This window comes from Camarhynchus parvulus, chromosome 1, assembly GCF_901933205.1.
Source record: "Camarhynchus parvulus chromosome 1, STF_HiC, whole genome shotgun sequence".
Classification (NCBI taxonomy): domain Eukaryota; kingdom Metazoa; phylum Chordata; class Aves; order Passeriformes; family Thraupidae; genus Camarhynchus; species Camarhynchus parvulus.
Window position 1 is genome coordinate 97,406,958 of NC_044571.1, and position 19,829 is coordinate 97,426,786.

The 19,829-nt window shown below is 39.8% G+C and overlaps 1 protein-coding gene across 2 annotated transcripts in view; it reads left to right on the forward strand.

Annotated features, from left to right (window-relative positions):
* Positions 1-1,805: 1,805 nt before the first annotated feature.
* The window catches only part of CBLB (Cbl proto-oncogene B), a 128,574-nt gene continuing 110,550 nt past the window's right edge, over positions 1,806-19,829 (forward strand). The window contains exons 1-3 of one of the 2 annotated variants that reach the window (XM_030954636.1): positions 1,806-1,967; positions 2,871-3,029; positions 12,573-12,823. In XM_030954636.1, the coding sequence (XP_030810496.1) occupies positions 1,806-1,967; positions 2,871-3,029; positions 12,573-12,823 (572 nt within the window). The remainder of the gene's footprint in view (positions 1,968-2,870; positions 3,030-12,572; positions 12,824-19,829) is intronic. The other variant, XM_030954644.1, reaches the window with a different exon arrangement.

Sequence of the window (19,829 nt, forward strand, 5' to 3'; positions counted from 1 at the left end):
CACTTTCCCCATGGAGCTGGCTACTCCCTTACCAACACAGCAGGGCTGCAGAGGGATGCAGGGAACCAAGCTGCTCGCTCCTGCTGGCCCTGCACTCAGATGAACTGCAAGACACCATGACTCAGCCCCAGACGGCTACCAAGAGCTCACAGATCACAGCTCTTGGCAGAGTGTGGGATATGAAGGGAATGACATAACAACAATGAAAACAAAGCAATCGAGAATAGGAACCAGAGACTTTACAAGTTCTGAAAAAGCGTCAGCTCCTCTGCTTTTTTCACAACCAAATGAGAGATAGCAACAGAGTAAGCAGTCACTGTCAACTTAATCTTATGAAAGCTGAGCTCCAAAGAAAAATGGGATAGGGACATCAGCCAGAGAGGTTTTAAACCAACACAGGGAAGAGGGTAATTTACAGAGACGACAGTAAAATGAGAAGCTTCCAACCCACTTAAGGCAAGTAACTGCCAATTCATATTTAAAAGCTATAGAAGAACAACCTTTGAGGAAGACATTATTGCTAGGATTTTATTGTTTTATATGTTCAAAAGAATAACATGACACATTTTAAATCCACAGGAAGATACCTGCACTAAAAATATCTATAAATTAAAGTATGAATAAAAGCAACACTGAAATACTCTACGAGTTTTTCTACTGTTTTTCCTGACTCCTACTTTAATAAAAAAGTCAAATCCAAGAAAAAGTAGGGAAAGAACCAAGAAAAAGAGTAAACCATTAAAAAAGAAAATCTTTGGAAAGAAAACTACTACAATTTGCAGATATTTTGAAAACCAAAACTTAAAAATACCCCTCTAATACAATTGTCTTCAGAAAAGAAAAAATTTGATGCTAAGTGTTGCATTTTTGTTTCCTTTTACTTCAGCTCATTAGAAGATTAACCTTTGCAAAGTATAATTACTCCCTGGACAATCTTCAAAAGGATCTGAAGTCAAGTGTCTTGCACCCTATGCAGGTAAGCACTCTTTGTAGCATTCTATCAGTTGAGTTTTATTTGCCATATCCCCAGGGGAAGTGCTCGTATCAAAATAATGGCATCTAAAAGGGCTTTTTAAACTAGAAAGTGCTTACATTTTTCCCTCATCACCTTTTGGTGTTGGAACTCTACAGCCCATTCCCAGGCATGGAAACATGGAAATCTCAGCAAAGCTCCCTCACTCCCAAAAAAAAAAGGCAAAAATAAGAAAAGAAACCAGACAGACAGAGGGAAAAAAGTTCTTGTTGTCTGCGGCCACAAAAAAAACCCCCAGCGAACTCCCAAAAGCGCGAAGGGAGGGGAAGCGCCAAGGCAGCGCGTTGCAAAAGGCGGCAGAACCACCAGTTGTCAGCACGCTCTGAACGCTCAGCACGCAGAGGTCCCACGGCCTCACCGCGGGAGGGAGGGACACGATGCCCCTGGAGACCCCACAGACAGGGACAACGTCTGCGTGCCCACGAAGGCAACCCGCACCCGGCCGCCACCATCCCAGAGGCCTCAGGCTGCCCCTCAGCCGGTGGGACCAGGTGGGACCAGAGCCACCCTCGCTCAGCCCGACTCCCGCCAGCTCCGCTACCTCTCCCTCCCCGGCCGGCAGGGCTTCCCGCCCCCTCCCCATCCCGAGCCCGCTCCCGGCCGCTGCCCCGCCCCGTGCCTGCACCCACGCCCATTTGCCAGATGCAGAGTCAATCAAGCAGATCTGCCCTTGCGATTGGCTGTCGTGCGGCAGCGTTCCCGCCTCCGGGCAGAGGGCCGCGCTGGCGGCGCGGCGCGCAGGCGCGCACGCACTGTTGTCCCGGGGGTGGGCATGTTTCGAGGAGAGGAGCGGCCGCCAGCGCGCCGCGGGGAGGGGGCCGGCGCGGCTGAAGGAGCGGGGCCGCCGCCGCCGCTGGGGAGCCAGCCTCACTTCCTAGGAGTGCGGGGAGACCACAGCCTGCCGGGGGCTGCGAGCGGTGCCGCAGACAGACCTGTGCGTGTGCATCTCTCTCTCTCTCTTTCTCTCTCTGTCTCTTTTGCATGTGCCTGTAGGACTCTCCAGACACGCGCGCACATTCCCACCCACCCGCCGGGCCGCCTGGTTGGGGTACGGGAGGGCGATGCGGGCGGCAGCGCAGGAGTTCTCCACGCTTCCCCCTGAGGCAGCGCTCGCTCGCCCGCCGCCAGCAGCAGCCGCACGGGGCAGAGTCCTGCGGGGTGGCGGGCGCGGGCGGCGGGGCGGGATGCGCTCCGCCTGCCTCCCGCGGCACTGAAGCCGCCGCGGCCGGAGGGAGGAGAGCCTCGTCCGGGGAGACGTTTCCCCTGCGCTCCGCTCCGCCGCGGGGCCGGGGAACCTCCCTGCCGCCGCCCGCTCCCGGCTCTCCCGGCGGCCGCTCTCGCCCTTGGCACCCGGCCGTGCGGTGCCGGTCCCTGCGTGTGCCGGGAGCCGGGTCCGTGTGCGCGCCGCTGCCCCCGCCTGCCCTGCGGTGCCTGCCTGCTGCCCGCGCTGCCTCCTCTGCTCCCTCCTCCCGCTTCTGCCCCCGCTCCGCCGCGGCCTCTTTTGTTGTGCCATGCCGGGCATGTGCCCGCGGCCGGGGCGCAGGGACGGGCGGGGGCGCGGCGCGGAGCCGGGCGCGGAGCCGGGCGCGGGTGTGTTCCCCCCTCCCGACTGTCGGTGTTGACAATAAATCCGGGATCGCTTCTGCCAATGTAAACCCGGGCCAGGTGGGTTTACGCTGTTTGTCATGAAAAGTTAAGCTTGTTCCTAAACATGCCCTGATCTTGCCCTTTCCTGCCCGTGAAGAAGGAGGTGTTGCCTCGCAGGCTGCGGCGGGCTCTATGACAAGATGTTTTCGGAGCACCTTGTGAGCCTGTGTTTCTCTGTCGTTGCGGCCAGCTTGGCTCCCAGATGGCCAATTCCCTCAACGGCCGGAACCCGCGCAAGGGACGGATCCTGGGCTTCATCGATGCCATTCAGGATGCTGTGGGCCCCCCTAAACAGGCAGCTGCTGACCGCAGGACTGTGGAGAAGACCTGGAAACTTATGGACAAAGTGGTGGGTGTCTCTGCGCGTCCGTGTATAAACACAGTGAAGAATGGGGCTATTTAAATAGGTACACAGGGGCAAACAGCTTCTTCCTGCAGCTCTGAGTGCTGTGCTGCATGTGCCTCGGGTAGTAAGGGGACTTATGTTTTAGGTTATTTAAGCATCATTTGTCTTTCTTTTTTTTTTTTTTTCTTTCCAGTGGCCTCTGGCTATGTTTTTTTAAATCTTGGTTTGTGGAAGGAAAACAAATGTGTGTGTTTGCCTTAGGCTATTGTTATTTTCAGATCCTTTAAAATGACTCAAAGTTGAAGAGCTGTCCTAACCAAAAGCTGCTTAACTTAGACTTGTAATCACATATTCTCTGTGTTTCATGTTGTGTCACGCTGTTAGTCTGCAAACAAGACCTCTGAAATATTAAACTTCAGTTTAGCTAATTGTCCTGTGAGATATGTTGGTGATGGCAACATAGATGTGTTTGTGCTTTTAGGAATGTGCATGGGGACTGGGGGATGTCACTCTTGTCAGTTTAGTAAACAGATTAGTATGGCATGCCTAACTTTTTAAGTATGTGTTCTGCATTTTAATGACTTATAAGTACATCTACTATTAATTTTGAAACTAGAAATACTCTGTACTGAAACTCATTTTTCAGGAAGTGGGGGGATAGACTATAGCTTTTTAGCTCTTATGTTTCCCCTCACCAGCCTGATACATTTTGTTTAGTATTCTTTGAAGTGACAGCTTTTATCGTAATAGATTATCTAGGAGAGTGCCTTTCCAGTGGTAGGAAGAGTTTGATTGTAACATGGCTGGCTGTTCAGGAGACACAGGCACTCTGCTTTGCACGCTGGGTGATACTTAAAAGCTTCCTCTTGGAACTGCTGAGCAGTGAGGATTGCTACCTGTTGGCCTTGGGTCTGTATGGTGATACAGTTACCACTTTTTAACTCTGATTCTCTGTGATTTAGTGCCACTCTTTGCTTTCCCTGTGGCTCTTGTGAAATAAGATGTTCAACATTTCTTGACATTCGTAATTAGTTGTACTGGGAGGGTGGAGACTAATGTAGTATGATTTTACAAGTGTTTAAGTATTTTTTAAAGTCCTTGTAGGCTCTTTTTTGATGCTGCAAGAATAGTACCTGTATTTCCACGGTGTTTGCCGGAAGCAATTATAAACTGAAACCACAGGTTTAATAAAAATGGTTATTATCACGAAGACTTTGTTGCAATTTTCATGTCAATGGTCAGGATGCTGTAAACAGTGAGTTCTCTTGTGTTAAGGACTGCAAGCATAAATACTCGAAAGTAGATACTCTTCTTCAGTAGGAGGAAATTTTCAGCTTGGAAACTAGGGATCTGATTTGTTGTTCAAACCACGTGGAGAATGCAGAGCTCTGATTTCCCTGTGTCAGGCCATTTACAGATCTATATAGTAAGGTTATACCCTAATTTGTTTGTAAAATCACAATTACCAGAAAGTCTTTATTCCACTGCTTGGACTTCTGGATTGCTTTCACTCATCCAATACATGATAACTGTATTTGTCACAGCCCATCAGAATAGCCAGGAAGGCCTGTTTGGTAGAAGACACTGGAAGGGCTGGGCACTGTGCTTCCTTTTTCATTTTACTGCATAAGTGTCCTCAATTTGGATCTTTAATGTATCCTCTTTAAGCTGCTCTCAGTTAATCAAATTTTATTTCCAAATTGTATTAAAGTATACCAGACAGGATGATGTCATAGTGTGAGAATGCTCAAGCTTGTTGGTTGTGATTTTAGCATTTGGTACTTGTACTGAAAGGATGTGTTTGAGCAAATTTAATATGCTGGCAAACAGATTTAAATCTCATAGCCTTGTGTGGCAGCAGGCACAGGAGGGTCATCTTTTCCTCCATCTAGATCAAACCCAGGGATTAAAATCAGAAATAGAAACCTGCTCGGTCAACTGTTGTTTTAAATCCAATTTCTGGAGTGTGTCCTATGACTGATTTCTGTGGTGGGTGACTGATCAAATTAATACCTAGCAAAGGCAGAAGTTCTGCCAAGTCAGTAGGGTGCTATCCATAGTAAGGTTGTGGCTTGGAGGCCTGTTTTACTTGTTGTAATAACAGTTATTATGCTTGTTTTATTCTTTAACTATAGTAGCTGTGATAATCATCTTATTGCTGTTGTAAGGTAGCTGAAGTTTTCCCCCAATCTAATGATGTTAAGAAAATGAATAATGGAAACAAAGCAAAGCTTTTATCTTGACCAAACACTGAAAAAAGAGCAGCTTTAAAAACTAGTGGCAGAGCTCAATAATTTCTGGTTTGCGTTTTTTTTCTTTTTTAAAATGGCTATATTCTACCTTTCCTTAATTTCTTTCTGTAATTTTATCCTCTGGCAGATAAGGTTTTCTGTATTAATTACTTGTTTGCAACAATAAGGGATTAACCAAACATTCCTACCCTATGAGAACTGTACTATGAGGGTAGTTTTGTGGTGTATGCAAAAATTCTGGCTACCTAGACACCATGCAAAATTGGTTATGTGTCCTGCCTTCAAATTGTTCAGATTTCATGATAATGTCAACTTTCCATGGGCTGATACTTTAGGTTGGAATAGGCAGAATATTGCACTTCTGTTGGGGTGCTTTCTCTTTAAACTTCTATTATCAGTGTGAAAATAATAATGGATTTTGAAAAAGAGTTCTTTAGCAGGACAGAATGTTTGAATAATGCTCCTGCTTAGAGCCTTGTTTGTAAAAGTCACCATAAGCAACATTCTTTCAGGCAATAAAAAAAATAATCTACGTGTAGATTATCAGTGAATGTAAACTGCTATCTGTCCATTATATCTTTCCTTTTTATACTTCATACGTCGGGATCTATACTTTTTGTGGTTTATTGGTATGTCTTATGTAAATTTACAGTATTACCTGCATTATTAAAGGGAAAACAATATTAAGCATCAATGTCAAGTTTCTCTATTTCTTTTCTCATGGGTAAGCAGTAGCTTTATCATTAAGAGCCAAGAAGACTTCAATTTCTGTGCAATGCTAAAGATAATATTTCTTTTATGGTTTTGAAGGCTAGCCTTGCTTTTCAATGCTTGCATTGTATAAGAAAGTTGACCATATATCTCTGGACTTGCAGGAAGCAAATTACTGTTTTTAAAACACCATCTATGTTTTGGAAAGTTTGTATCCTGTAAATAAAAGAAAAATGAATATTGTTAACAAATAACTCAGGTCTTCCTTTAAATTGTGCATAAATTACATGAGTTTTTGTTTTTCTGAGTTTGTAAGCCTGATGGCTTTTAAAACCTAGACCCTAGCCATGTATTACTATTAGAGAATAATGGTATGTTGAGACCAGCTTTGGGAGAGAATTACTGCTGTGTAAGCATTGGAATAGTTAGGTCTGTTTACTGCTTGGTCCATTTAGAGTAGTCAGTACTATTTTTTTCACACTTCATTCCTGTGGGATTCAAGCTGGTAAAATCATGATAAATTCTGAACACGATTTTTTTTTTTAAGCAGGTGTATTTCATCAACTTTTAATCACTTTTCATTCGTCCTATGCATTGGGCCTGAAAATAATTAAATTTTCTACTATGAAGATTAACAATATTGACTAAACTATTTGGGTGCACTGTCACAGCCCACCAGTTGCTTCACTCTGACTGTATAAATGCAGATGGCATTGATTTGCTATTTAGTAATTATTTAAGAGCAAACTAGAGTGCTTCTCCAAAGCTTATACTATTGACTTAGTGAGTAAAAGCTGTGTTACCTCTGCAGCTTAGTATTGTGGTTTTCTTTAAATTAACATCTGTCAGCATCTGAGTATACACAGCATGGTAGTTGAAACTGAGTGTGTTGGTTATCCTTTGCGAAACTTAATGTAATTGATTCTATGGTCAAAGTTGGTAGAAAGTCTTATGTCCTGTGTATGCTGCTTATGGGAAAGGAATACAAAATTAAACAGAGAAACAGAAGCTTCTCTCTTTCTAATTGGAAGGAATTAAAATTACCCTCCCAACTCAACTGTCCTTGTGTGTCTGTGGCATCAGCATTCTTATTGTTTATTCTTCCACTGTGGAAACATATGGCTCAGTTGCAGTGTGGTAGCTGTTGAACAAACACTTACTGTATTTTCAAGCAAAAAGATTGGTGTTTGGGTCACCTCTACTTATATTCCGACAAGAGCTTTCTTTCCTATGGAAAATGAAATGCATTGCAGTTAAGGTAACTTCAGGCAGGAAGAAATCTGTGTCAAAGAAGCATAATGTTCAAACTTGGACCGTTTTCCTTATTAGCCCCTCCTGATTAAGTTTTTCAGAATTCATTGTTGTTGCATTGGATGTTGTGGATTGCTGGAGAATTGTTATGGTGTCTTAACTGCAGAGCTACCTTTATGCTGTCTGTGGTGTGTCAAGGCGTTTTCTAATTCTTTGACTGTTTTGTGGAGCATGACAGAAGAGCTTGTTCAGTTGGCCAGTTTGGAAGTGTAGTTTTGGAAGTGTGTGAGCATTGATGCTCCAATTGTTCTGAGCCATTCACTGCAGCTGAAAACAGCGTTTAGCGGATGTCCTAGTCATTAGATACTTACTCTGTTTTAGCTGAGTTACTTTCCTTGTATTGTCTTTGACTAGCCTTAGGTGTTTAAACAGATTGTGTAAAGGCTGCTGTCCTTTGCTTGAACAAGGGTCCTTTTGTCAAATGAGCCAGGGGCTTTCAACTTTGCTTTAAAAAGTGAATAGAAGATAGTTTTTAGCAAGAAATTAATTGTCTATGTACAATTGTCCTCCATTACTCTCATCTCCGATGATGCTATGAAAAAATGCCTTATAATGTAAGACATATCTTCAAAAGTTATGAGTAGTGGCATTTATTTTGGTTAGGGGTGGGCGAGAAGGGGAGAGGGGGTTAATGTTTCTCTGCAAAGGTACTAGAGTTAAATTGTCTGGAATTTCCAGAGTTAACTGTTTCAAAATCAGTTTCTGGTAGATTAAGGTAATGCCTCAGTTTTCACAGAGTTGCAGTCTTATTGTTTCTAAGATTCTGAATTAAGTACTTGGATTTTCCCTGAGTGTGAGCTACTGAAAGGAGCTTAATTTTGTCTCAGTTTGTCTGAATAAGAGAGATATTTTTTACTAACTTGCTTACTGCCTTTCATTTTTTACCACTGAGTGCTTGCTAAATATATACATGCTTACTTCCAGTCATAACAATACAAAAATCACACAGCGATATGATTCATGTCCGCTCCTAATGTGTTGGTGAGAGTTGCCTTGTAGAGTGCAATATAGATTTCTTTATTTTAGGGGTGTTGGGGTTTTTTTTGTGTTTGTTTGTTTTGCGTTCTGTTTTCTTTTGAAGAAAGCTCTTGGCAAATCTTTTGCGTCAGCAGGTGTCTTTTCTTACTGCTTACTTTTAATTGTGAACTGCTGTGGTATGTGTCAGGACATCCTGACTGGAAACCATATGGTTTACCAACCATCTCCTTACAGACTTACGTCCTTTGAAGCCTTGTGTACTCTGTAAAGTGAAAGAAACCTTATACTACTTCAGTGGATCTCTGATTTGAACATTACTATTAGCATTTTTTTCAATTATAATGCATAAAGCTAATGAAGGTGTTGAAGAATTTTTGTGTGGTTTACTTAAAAGCTTTTTCTAAAATGGAAGGTTCTGGTAAAGTGCTGTATTTATCTCTCCAAATTCAGCAGAAAGTGTAGCCTTGTAAACTATCTTGTATGTAATGATTTGAGACTGAAGAAAACTTCCAAGAAGTTCTGGAAGAGAAAATAGTTTTTCCTTATAACTGGGTATTCTTTTTGTATAGCTGAATGGGCTGACTGTTGAAAATACAGCAACCAGCATAAGCAAATTTATTTTTCTTTTAATATTTTTATGGTATTTCTAATATATATGAAATCACTTATATTCTGCTTGTTGGCATATCTGATCAAAAAGATAGGCTTCAGAAAGGTAATTAATTTTTTGTTCATGAGATTTAAGTTAGGGTAAATAAGTAATTCAGAATGATTGCAGCCTTCTCTTTTTGCAGCTTGTGGTCTGCTCTCATTGCTGACTTTTTTCTCTGAATAAAATTTTGATCTTTCAGATGTTTTTTTTCCCTTGTGCTTGTTACTTCAGAGAGTTGTAAGGCTTGATCAGTGACAGATTTGTGTCACCTGTAGTTGGTCTTGTGAAGAATGTCAGTCTAGTTTCAAGTTTTCACTAAACCAGAAATCACAGTGAACTCAAAGTTCAGAGGAAAAAAATCTGGTTTTCGTAAAGATTTTCACTTCTGTATTAGGGATTGCAGTTCTTCTTACTCTTCTACTAAAAGAAATTCCTGTATGTCTCTGCATGGATGATTTTCAGGTCTAGCTACACATGTAAGATTCTTTGCCTGTGTTTCTGACATCTCCTTAGAGTATTCTACCTGTCAGCCTAACTTCAGTGCTTTTCTGATCTTGCAAGAATGCTATCATAGCCAACCTTTATTCTTTGAAAATACTGCTTTAGACATCTCCTAACCCACAACTGGGGCCCTGTTGTCCCTTGTTTAAATCCTGATGACCTTATCTATATCACATAAAAGATAAACAAGTTGTTTTCGGTTTCAAAGCGCTTGCAGTTGTGGATTGTAGTTTCAGACTTCATTACTGGTCAAGAGATGATCAAATATGCTTTACTTTTTTTTGTTTCCTTCCAGCACATTCTCAACTTTAAGGAGTTCCTTTGTAAGCCATGAAATTGTTTGAGAGCTTGCTGTGGAACTTTGCAGTTTATGTCTAGAAATACCAAACTGCTGGTGTTCAGTCTCTGAACCATTCTTCAGTATGTTGAACAGCTCATGTATTCATATTTGCCTGCTTCCTTTTTTTTTTTTTTCTACTGAGATGTAAATTTCTCTGGGATAAGGACTGTTCTACAATATGTCAGAAGGCTTCCTGATATATTACTTCATCTAAAAGTTGAAAGAATAATAGAAATTACTAAAATAACAATCAGTGAAACAAGGAGAGCTATTGCAAATGTTATGTTTTAAATACTGTTTCAAATGGTGCTAAACTTTTTGAAAACTTCTAAGTGCTTGACTTTTGTCTACTCTATCTCCACTTTTCTATGACTGCCTGTTCCTCAGTCTAATTGCCTGGTTGTGTTCGTGCACTGTATGTTTCAGACACAAACTATTACCTGTTTGCTGTGCTGTTTGCGGTGCATGAATGTCTGTTAGTGGCAGCAATCTTAATACAGTGAATTTCTTAATGGTGTAGATGTAGAAATTACAGGAGAGGTCAGCAATAGTGATAGAGCTCTGAGTTTAGAGAGGTTGCATGTTACAGGATACAGGTTTGTTCCCCTCTCACCCAGAAAAGCTCAAGGATGCATTTTTTCAAGTTGATAGATTAGTAGGAATAGGAATCTACTTTCAGCAGTAATAAGATGTTTTTATAACCTCATTAGTTACCTCAAAAGAATGTCAAAGTCACTAATATATAATGTGGCAATCTCCAAATGATGCCTATAAAACTTTTATACCACATGGTCTTAATTCCTTTATAAGTATTTGCATATGTACAGCTGCACACACATCTAGAATGTGTCCCTATGCAATACTTTAGCTGAGCTTGAGTAGCTCAGTGCATCAGCAGTCAAAAACTACCTGTTAGTTTTAGTCTCTTTTTCTTCTAGAACAGAGCATTACAGAACAAACTATCAGAAAATGTAGATAGCTTGGAGACAATTTTAATCTTATGTTATTGATGTTAGGAAACAAACAGTACCTTTCCCTTCCAGTAACATTTCCAGTGGGAACTGGATTCAAATAAAGGTATTCTATTAGCCCAAACTTATTCTTTGAGTAACATATATTCAATTAATATTTGTACCATTTGGGATCACAATGATTCCAAGTCCATTGAGATGTTTTCTTCTATTTGGTTTAAGTGGCAAAGTTTTAGTAGTGAAGGGACTACAGGGGTAGTTTTGCTGGGGCCCTGCCGGAAGATTCCTTCCTGTCCAGTAGAGCAGCCAGCTCCAAGATGGATCTACTGCTGGCAACAGTGGTGCTTCTGGGGTAATGTCTTAAAGAAGCTTCTGTGCAGAAGCAAATTACAACCAGGGAAGAGGGGAGTGAGAATATGTGAGAGAAACGCCTTTGCAGCCATGCAGCTCAGTGAAGGAGGGGGAGGTGTTTTGTGTGCTGGAGCAGAGATTCCCCTGCAGCCCATGGTGACGGCCATGTGCAGGTCCACAGTGGAGCTGACATTCACTGTAAGCCATGGAGGACCCAATGTCAGAGCACGCTGATGTGGGCTGTGATACCCTAAGGAACCTGTGCTAGAACAGGGCAGGACCTGTGGTCCCATGGAGAGAAGAGCCCACATTAGAGCAGGTTTCCTGGCAGAATTTGTGTCCCTGCCAAGGACCCATGCTGGAGCAGTCTGTTCCTGAAGGTCTACACCCTATGGAGGGGATATGTTCTAGAGGAGTTTGTGAAGAACTGGATATGTTCTAGAGGAGTTTGTGAAGAACTGTGGTCTGTGAGAAGGACTCATGCTGGGGAAGTTCAAAGATGACTGTCTCCTGTGGGCAGGACCCCTGTCTGGAGCAAGGGAAGAGTGTGAGGAGTTCCCCCACTGAGGAGGGAGGAGTGGCAGAGACAAGGAGTGATGAACTGACCACAGCTCCCATTCACTGTACTACTGTGGGAGAGGAGGTAGAGTGGAAAATAAAATTAGACCCAGGAAGGAGGGAGTGGTGGGTGGAATGTGTTTTGAAGGTTTGGTTTTATTAATTAAATGAATTAAGTTCCCCAAGCCTTGTCTTGACATACGAGTCTTTTGTTATGGGTAGGGGAATGAGAAAAAAGCTTTGGTGGGCACCTCTTCACCCAGCCAAAAGCAAAGCATTGAACTTCTGTTCCAGCCAGGAGCTGGAAAACAATGACTTTATAATATTTTTGTTTCCTGGTTTACAATATCTGTTTTTGAGTGACCCAAAGTCTGTCTGCTGTAGGTAATAACTTTTGAAGCATTATCACAGTTCAGACCATTTTCTTATGTGCAGAGCTTTCAAAATTAAATTTCCCTAGGGTCTCAGAGGTTATATTGTTGGATAAAGAGAGCCAGCAGATGACATAGTAATTTATGTCAGATCTTAGTAGATACTTAAACACCTGTAGCTAAGTTAACCTGCAGAAAACAGATCTGTATGAAAGTACTGCTCTTGGCATTTTTACATGCTGTGTTTTGATATGCTCCTTAGCATATATTAGACAGGAAAAGACATACTTTCAGGGCAAACCCACAAAACATGTAGGTAAGCTTGTTTGCTTTTTATAGATGTGACAGGATTAAGTAAAATTTTGCCTCTTTTGACAGTAGAGACTATGTTGGAATTTCACAGAATATAAATGAAGTAGGATTTAATTCTTTGGGACTCGAGACTAGAGAAGTATGTTCTACCTGATAAATTGGAAAATATCAGATCAGTTTTTGTCTCAATGGTTTTCTTGTCTTTTACATTCTCTTTTTTTTTTTTTTTTGCTTATAGGTAAGATTGTGCCAAAACCCAAAGCTTCAACTGAAAAACAGCCCACCTTACATACTTGACATTCTTCCTGATACTTACCAACATTTGCGACTTATACTGAGCAAATACGATGACAACCAGAAACTTGCACAACTCAGTGAGAATGAGTATTTTAAAATCTACATTGACAGCCTTATGAAAAAATCCAAACGGGCCATAAGACTCTTTAAAGAAGGAAAGGAAAGAATGTATGAAGAGCAGTCACAGGATAGGTAAGTTAAATACCTAAATGTGAAGTAGATCATCTGGTCTGTCTGCATTCTTAACACTGTTGTCTGCAGCCATTGTGTTTTGACATTTTTAATTATTCAAAAAGCAGAAATATTTATTGCTTGGATTCATTGACCCTGCTGTTCAATCAGTAATTTGCTGGATTTGTTTCACTGTATGCTCTAATCTGTCACTTTGTGACCTTTAAAACCAAGTGCATTTCCTTCATAAAACATTCATTTCATTGTAATTACGTATTCGCAGGGCTTACACTATGTAGTTTTTCCTGTGGTAGAGAGACTGTTCACTTGGATTGAGCTTGATCTCCCTCCCTACCCTAGATCCTTAAACTTTGGGAGCCATGATGAATATTGACTTAAGAGTTTTCACAAGTGATGGAATGAAGCAAAACAATATTCTCACTTTTCAAATATGTGATTTTATGATAAGGTAATGATAATGTAAGTTTCATGCTGTGAAACCTTTTGAGAAATCTAATGGATTCTTGATTTGCAATGGTTCAGTTTTAATAAAAGAAATTAATGTCCACTTTATCTGCACTCTTGGTGGTAACTGAAGAAGTTTTTAATATTTGATTTGATAGCCTAATATTTTAAAAAATAATTATCTCAGGAAATTCTGTGCAAGATTCTGTGCCTTGTGTGGTATTACTGTAAATCCATGCAAATGAAAGAGACATTGCTCTTTCTGAAGTCTCTTTTTAAAGGAGATAGTGGGCAATGAGATTACAAGTGAATGGAGGATTGAATTCCTTCTCTTCTGTCTGTCTGCACTTGAGCTCTGAGGCAGGCATGGTGGCAGAATAGTTTTACAGCTGGTGAAATTGTTGGTAGAAGTAGTGAAATGTCTACATTCTTGTAAATGTAACTGCTGTTATGTTTGAATTATACATATGTTCCTTCCAGATCTTTGGCAGTGATTATAGCTACTCAGTCTACTGTGGTAGTCTTTTGGGCTTGGTAGGGTGTCTGAAATTTGCTTGACATCTAAGGACTTTTTTCTTAACATCAAAAGTGTCCAAATATACTTAGGCAAAAATGCTCCAAGAGGAGAAAATACACTGTTTAAGGTATTTTAGTGATCAGTAAAGACTTTAATGAATGTTTTTTGTGTTAGAGTTTGTAAGTGTGTAAAGCCATGTTTTCGCTGTAGATGCGTTCTTACCAGAACTCTTGAGAGAGTTGTTTATCACTGAGCCTATTGCTGCCTATTTTAGGTATCCCATTTGGTGTATGCAGAATGACAGAAGTCATTGTGTTTCAAAGGAAATATGAACTTGTTATGACAAGGGAAATTTGACAGAAGTAGTTTGATTATATAAGCAGGTTTTATTTTGACTTACCTGTGTTGTATGAAACCTTAATCTAGTTACAGGTTTGCTTAAAGTTAGCAAAAATTAAAGCAAATTTGAGTGTAACTTTTTCAAACTACTTGCTCTGAGCTCTGTACAGTCATTCAGGCAGTATGTTAGTAACTCTAGTTGCTAGAGTTGCTTCTTTCCAGTTACCCATTTATTTTCCTGTGTTAGGGTAACAGTGGTGATAGAAGGACATTTTTTGTGAAGCACAGGTGTGCTTCCTTTGAAGAAGGTGTAGTTAGCATATTTACTGTCTATTTGGGTCATTCTTGTGAGATGGAGAGGAGGGATTTTAAAACAAATCATACAAATAAAGTGCACTGAATCATAATAATTATTTCAGGCTTTTAAAATCAGTATTTCAGAAGGTGGCAGCTATGTTATTTTGCCTAACTAATGGAGTTGAGAGCTTGAAAATAGGAGCATAATAGAGATGTTTTTCTTGTGTTCAAATTGTTAGCTGTGTTTCCTGTACAAATTTCATTCTGACTTAAAAAAGTTGTAAGCATCACTTCATTAGATCATGACCCATGTCATTCCAAGTAAAAGTCTATTTCTTTATGATTTCAGTGCATCCTCTTTCATCTACTGGTGATGCTTTATCTGTATGTATGTCCTAGTTTTAAGTTGAATTAAGGTGTACTTGCTTGCTGAGCCATATGACACAGTATCTGAGCACTGCTAAGCAGTGCTTCAATATACTTGATCCTGCTAATTCTTGGTAACTTAGCAAAAGAAGTTTTTACTGTGTTTTCTTTGCTTCCAAATATGCTTGTATTGACCTTATTTGTTAGCATTATAGTGTAATTGTAACAATGATCATTTAAAGATTATGTTTTTGAAGATGCTTCCAAAATGACTGTCAAATTGTAGTCAATTTGTAGTAGAATTATTGGGAAATAGTCAGTTTTAAAAAAAGGGAAGGCAAATGTTGGCACCTGGGCAGTTTCTATGGTTTTCATTCTTACTCTGTTTTGGTTTCTGGATAAAAGGGCATCATGGAAAAGAGAAAAGCTTCATTCTTCATAAATCTAAATGGCATAATTTTAGCCTATTAGCATTATTGACTAATCTTCATTTCTATATGATGGTACATTTTGGAACCAGTGCCAATATACATGTGATTTTATTTGTGTGATGACACAAAAATTACTATATTGTGAATAATTTATCATAAATTTTAGTTTTCAAATATCCTTTGGATGAAACAAGTTAGAGAAGCATCACTAATGCAGTGTAAGCTTTTGTGTCAGCCATTTGTACATAATCTGACTGCCCCAGTATCTTGTTTCCATATCAAACACATATGATAGCCATTTAAGAGTAGTTGGTGCTGCCATTCTGTACTCTATTGGATGAGTCTTGCTAAGGGAAAATAGGATTTGCAAGTTTGTTTCTTGTGCTTAACTGCTTTATTTTCTGAATATGTTGTCTTCTACAAAATTATGTCCTTTCAGCCTTCTTGCTTAATGAAGTAAGAAATAATGTCCAGTAAGTTCTATAAACTGTACTAGATATAGATGACACAGAAATCTTTCTGTGAATGAAGTAATTTTACTTTTTGTCACAGATTTTACTTTTTAAAAGGTTATTAATGCAAGCTTATTAGAATTACTGGTTCAGGCTCATCTATTCTTAAAAGGCTTTCTGTGTCTTTGAAAGTTTTGGAGTTGTCTTTTCTTCTTTTCATTGCTTTTCTTTTTGCCCTTTGTTTATTGAGAAGTAAACTAAAGCTGGAAAGCATCATTTCAGTGAAGTCCAAACTTCCTTCCCTTTTGCTGTATTCCAGAATTAGGCATTCAGAAAAAATAAAAACTCTGTTGAATGGCAGTTTTTGAGACAAATGTGTTATCCAGGTGTAGAAATCAAGCACAGAAGTTATAATAATAAAACTATAGGAGGAATAAAGTGGCAGTGGGGAGATTACATTTGGATTCATTCAAGGTGCTGGACAGAGTCTTCACTTCTTACTAATGGAGACAAGTGGGAGGTTTCCTGTGATTTCCTGTAAATCATATCCTTAGAAGAATGTCTTGAAATGGAACTTATTTTCTGACTTTTAATATTGCTCGCCTTCTGCTAGAGGCCCTTTATATGAGGAGAGCAGAAAAGTATAAAACCAGCGTGTATACTTGTTTTTAATAATCTCTTAAAATGCTCCTTGGTTCAGCCAGAGTTGGTTGGCTGTTTGTTTTAAAGTGGTATTCCAGAAGTGGAAGATAGATATTTCTAAAGTAGTGGATGGTACAGATGAAGATGTCAAGAGGAGATGATCTGTGGTGATTTTGTGGTCAGTGTAGGAAGATGTGCATGAAGGAAATGTCAAAGAAGTCCTTCAAGATGATCACAAAACCACTTCTGTTTCTGTCTAGAAAGTCTTATTAAATTCTCTTGTGCATCTGGCCATTTGGTGTCTTGATTCAAGTTACGTGTTTCTATATTGTACAGCTTGTTTAAATGTTGGTGCAGAATTCTTATAGTCTCTTAAGTCTTCTAAGGAGGTCTTGTACCTGCAATTCAAATGATAGATCAAGTTCTCCTTTGTTACTGTTCATGAGTGTTAGTAGGTTTATAGAGTATTCCATTCCTCTTCCTTAAGTCCATGTTGACTGCTGTAATCAGTTATGGTTCTTGGATCGAGTCCTTGAACTGGTACATTAAAGTACACAACGTTCTTTCTGCTACAGAAATTTCTCACCTACTTCTCCTTATTTTGAAAGTACAGACTTGATAAGAGGTTAAAATAGTATCAGGATGGGTGTCAGGTGTGCCAGCTGTGATGCAGTAGCCCTTTGTGTACTTCTGTCCTGTGCTGTGAGGTAATTTACTCTGCTTCCTTGAATTACCTCCGCTTATATCACAACCTTGCTGTTTTATTTATAGGAATTTAGGAAGTTTATAAATTAGCTAGCTTCACAACTTGTTTGTGTCTCCAGGCAGAGCAGGTTTTGTTGATTGTGGGAAGGATCAGGAAGAGTAAAGTTTTAATTTAGGATTATTTTGTTTGGAGAAGTTAAGATTGTTTTGGCTGATTGTTTTTTTGTTTGACAAATAGAATTTTCAGATTCAGAAAAGGATGTTGTTAGTGGCCCTTTTCATAGAGCCAGTTTTGGCTTTTGGTGGACATCACATAGATAACTTGGTAATTGTTGAATAAAAGTTATGGGCTCCTTGGTATCCTGTGATTTTTTCTGTTTTCCAATCATATTATGTACTTTTTGGTCTCCAGTAAATTCCTCTAAGCTATCCATACCATCAGTCTGTTGCTTAACACGATATATAAACCCCTAAACTTAAACTGTCTCAATACGTTTTAGAGATGTAATGTATTGACCGTTCTACTCTAGTTTTGCTGAAGCTGAGAGAAAGGAATCTAGGATTTGTTTTTTTCCCTCTTGTATTTATTTACCTGTATTTTTAGATCATTCCTTCACTAGATTTTTAGTAGAAGAAGTTGCCTTAGTCTGCTTGAAAGTCTTCTGGAGTGTTGGCCCATTGCTCTTGTGTGTCCCTAGAAAAAGAGGGCACTTTTTCTTTCAATGTATAATGTATGATCAGGTAATTGGGAATGGAACTTAGCTACAATAAATAGCCTCTAACAAAGAGGCTTCTTCTGAGGAAAAGTGAATGCATGACTGATTAGGTGGGGTTGCATAGGAGGAGGAAATGCGATGAATTTTTTATTTTTAAGCTTTTATGTTATGGTGAGAATTTCCACCCTCTTCTCCCCTCCTGTTCCTTAGATGTGATGTAAAACCAGATGTAAACCAAACAGCTTTAATAAACTCTTTGGTGTACCTGACCCACATGAGGAGTTCAGCTTCAGTGCAGATTTGGTGGAGCATAAGCTGTTTGGTATTTTTGGTTATAGTTTAAATTAAAAAAGGAATGTTACACAAACACACTTTTCAGACAAAGAGACTCTTGTTGCAGAGGGCAGGTGAGAACGCGTGGAGGTTACAAATGGTAGGGCAGTATTATGACAGCTTGTTCTCAGTATAAATGCAAACAGGCTGTGTGACTGCAGTTGTTGTAAGGCCGTATTTGAATTTTAGATTTTTTTTTATCATCTTTAGTGCTTGGGGGCGGGTATTGTCAAATGAGAACAAAAGAAGTATTAGTACCAGAGTTACTTAGAGGCAACTATTTATTCAGATTGCAGAGCAAGACAAGGATTTCTAAAACCACAAAAGATCCTAATGAAAAAATAATGGCTTGTAAATTCTTATAATTGATTTAGATCCTTGATTCATATCTAGTTGTGTAGAGGAGAGATATGTGCACTTCTTTTTACTTTTTACTCTTATAAAATCAAACAGCATTTTGTAAGTGAAAGTTCTTTTTCAAACATTTTACAAGTAATGTGGCAGTCATGTCTGAGTAGAGTTCAGCTGGTTGCAAGGGGAGATATACATAGTCTGATATTTTCCTTGCTGGCTTTTGTATAATTATTTATGCCTTATGAAAGTGTGCATGATGCTGTTGCCAAATTTTAAGGTGCCATACCATTTATACCCATTTTGGGCAGGTGAGAAAGCTCTCAAAAAGTGCAGTTAGGGGAATCAGTCCTGTAGGCTTTCCATATATTAGTTTCCTTTATGATAAAGCTAATGATAGTTCTGCTGCTGGGATTATACAAAATGACTGTTGCAAAATGACTGATATAGTTTTCTGTATGATTTCAATTTCTCTTTAGAGCATAATATGGGATGGCACAATGAACTGGGGGAAATAGGTGGTTTTCTGAACATACAGTACTTTTGGTCAGAGATGTCTGGAAATACTCCATTGCAGTGAGGATACCAGTACCCATTTCTGGTCTGCAACAGCTCTGTGTCTCGCATCCCTTCTCCATACTTGCCTGCAGGGTCTGTATAGGGAGCAGCTGTGCTTGTGGGGGCAGACCATGGTCACCAACTATAAATAGAGCTGTGTTCATAGGTACGATACAGCCCAAGTTGGCAACTTTGGGAACTTTCTGAGCAGCAGGCAGCGCTGACTCCTGAATTTAGCATGTAGTAACAAAGTCTCCTGTAATGGACCTGAATGCATCTTTCATCAATCACTTTTCTATGTGCATTTGATTTTTAGAAAATGTGGTCTCCAGAGGTATTCTATATTCAGTGATAAGGTATTTGTTTTAGGATGCTTCAACACTAGCCTGCATGATGGAAGCTGCTTGCCATGCAAGCAGGAACACAAGGAAGATTATAGGAGAAAGGATCCATTTTTATGAATCATATGCCTAAACTTGTAAGCACATATAATTTTATTTTTAGGCTATAAAAAGAAATGGTTTCCTTTTCCTAATTTTCTGTGGCATTGTTTTCCATCAAAAATGAGAAACATGAAAGAATAAAAGTCTGCTTTTATTCTATAAAAGATGAAGAAAAGGCTGGGAGTAATCACTTTCAAGTGCTACACTTGCTGTTTAGTCAATAGAAGCTCTTTGAAAGTTAAGTAAAGCCAGTTTGTAAAAACAAACGTGCTGTAGTGGTAATCCTTTGTCCAAGGAATGCTTGGTCAAAAAACCAGCCTAGAAGACATGCTTGCTGTGTATCAAACCTATAGTAAAGACAGTTTCATTAACCTGTAAAGAGTAAGAAATAACCTTCATCTGAAAAAGTAGC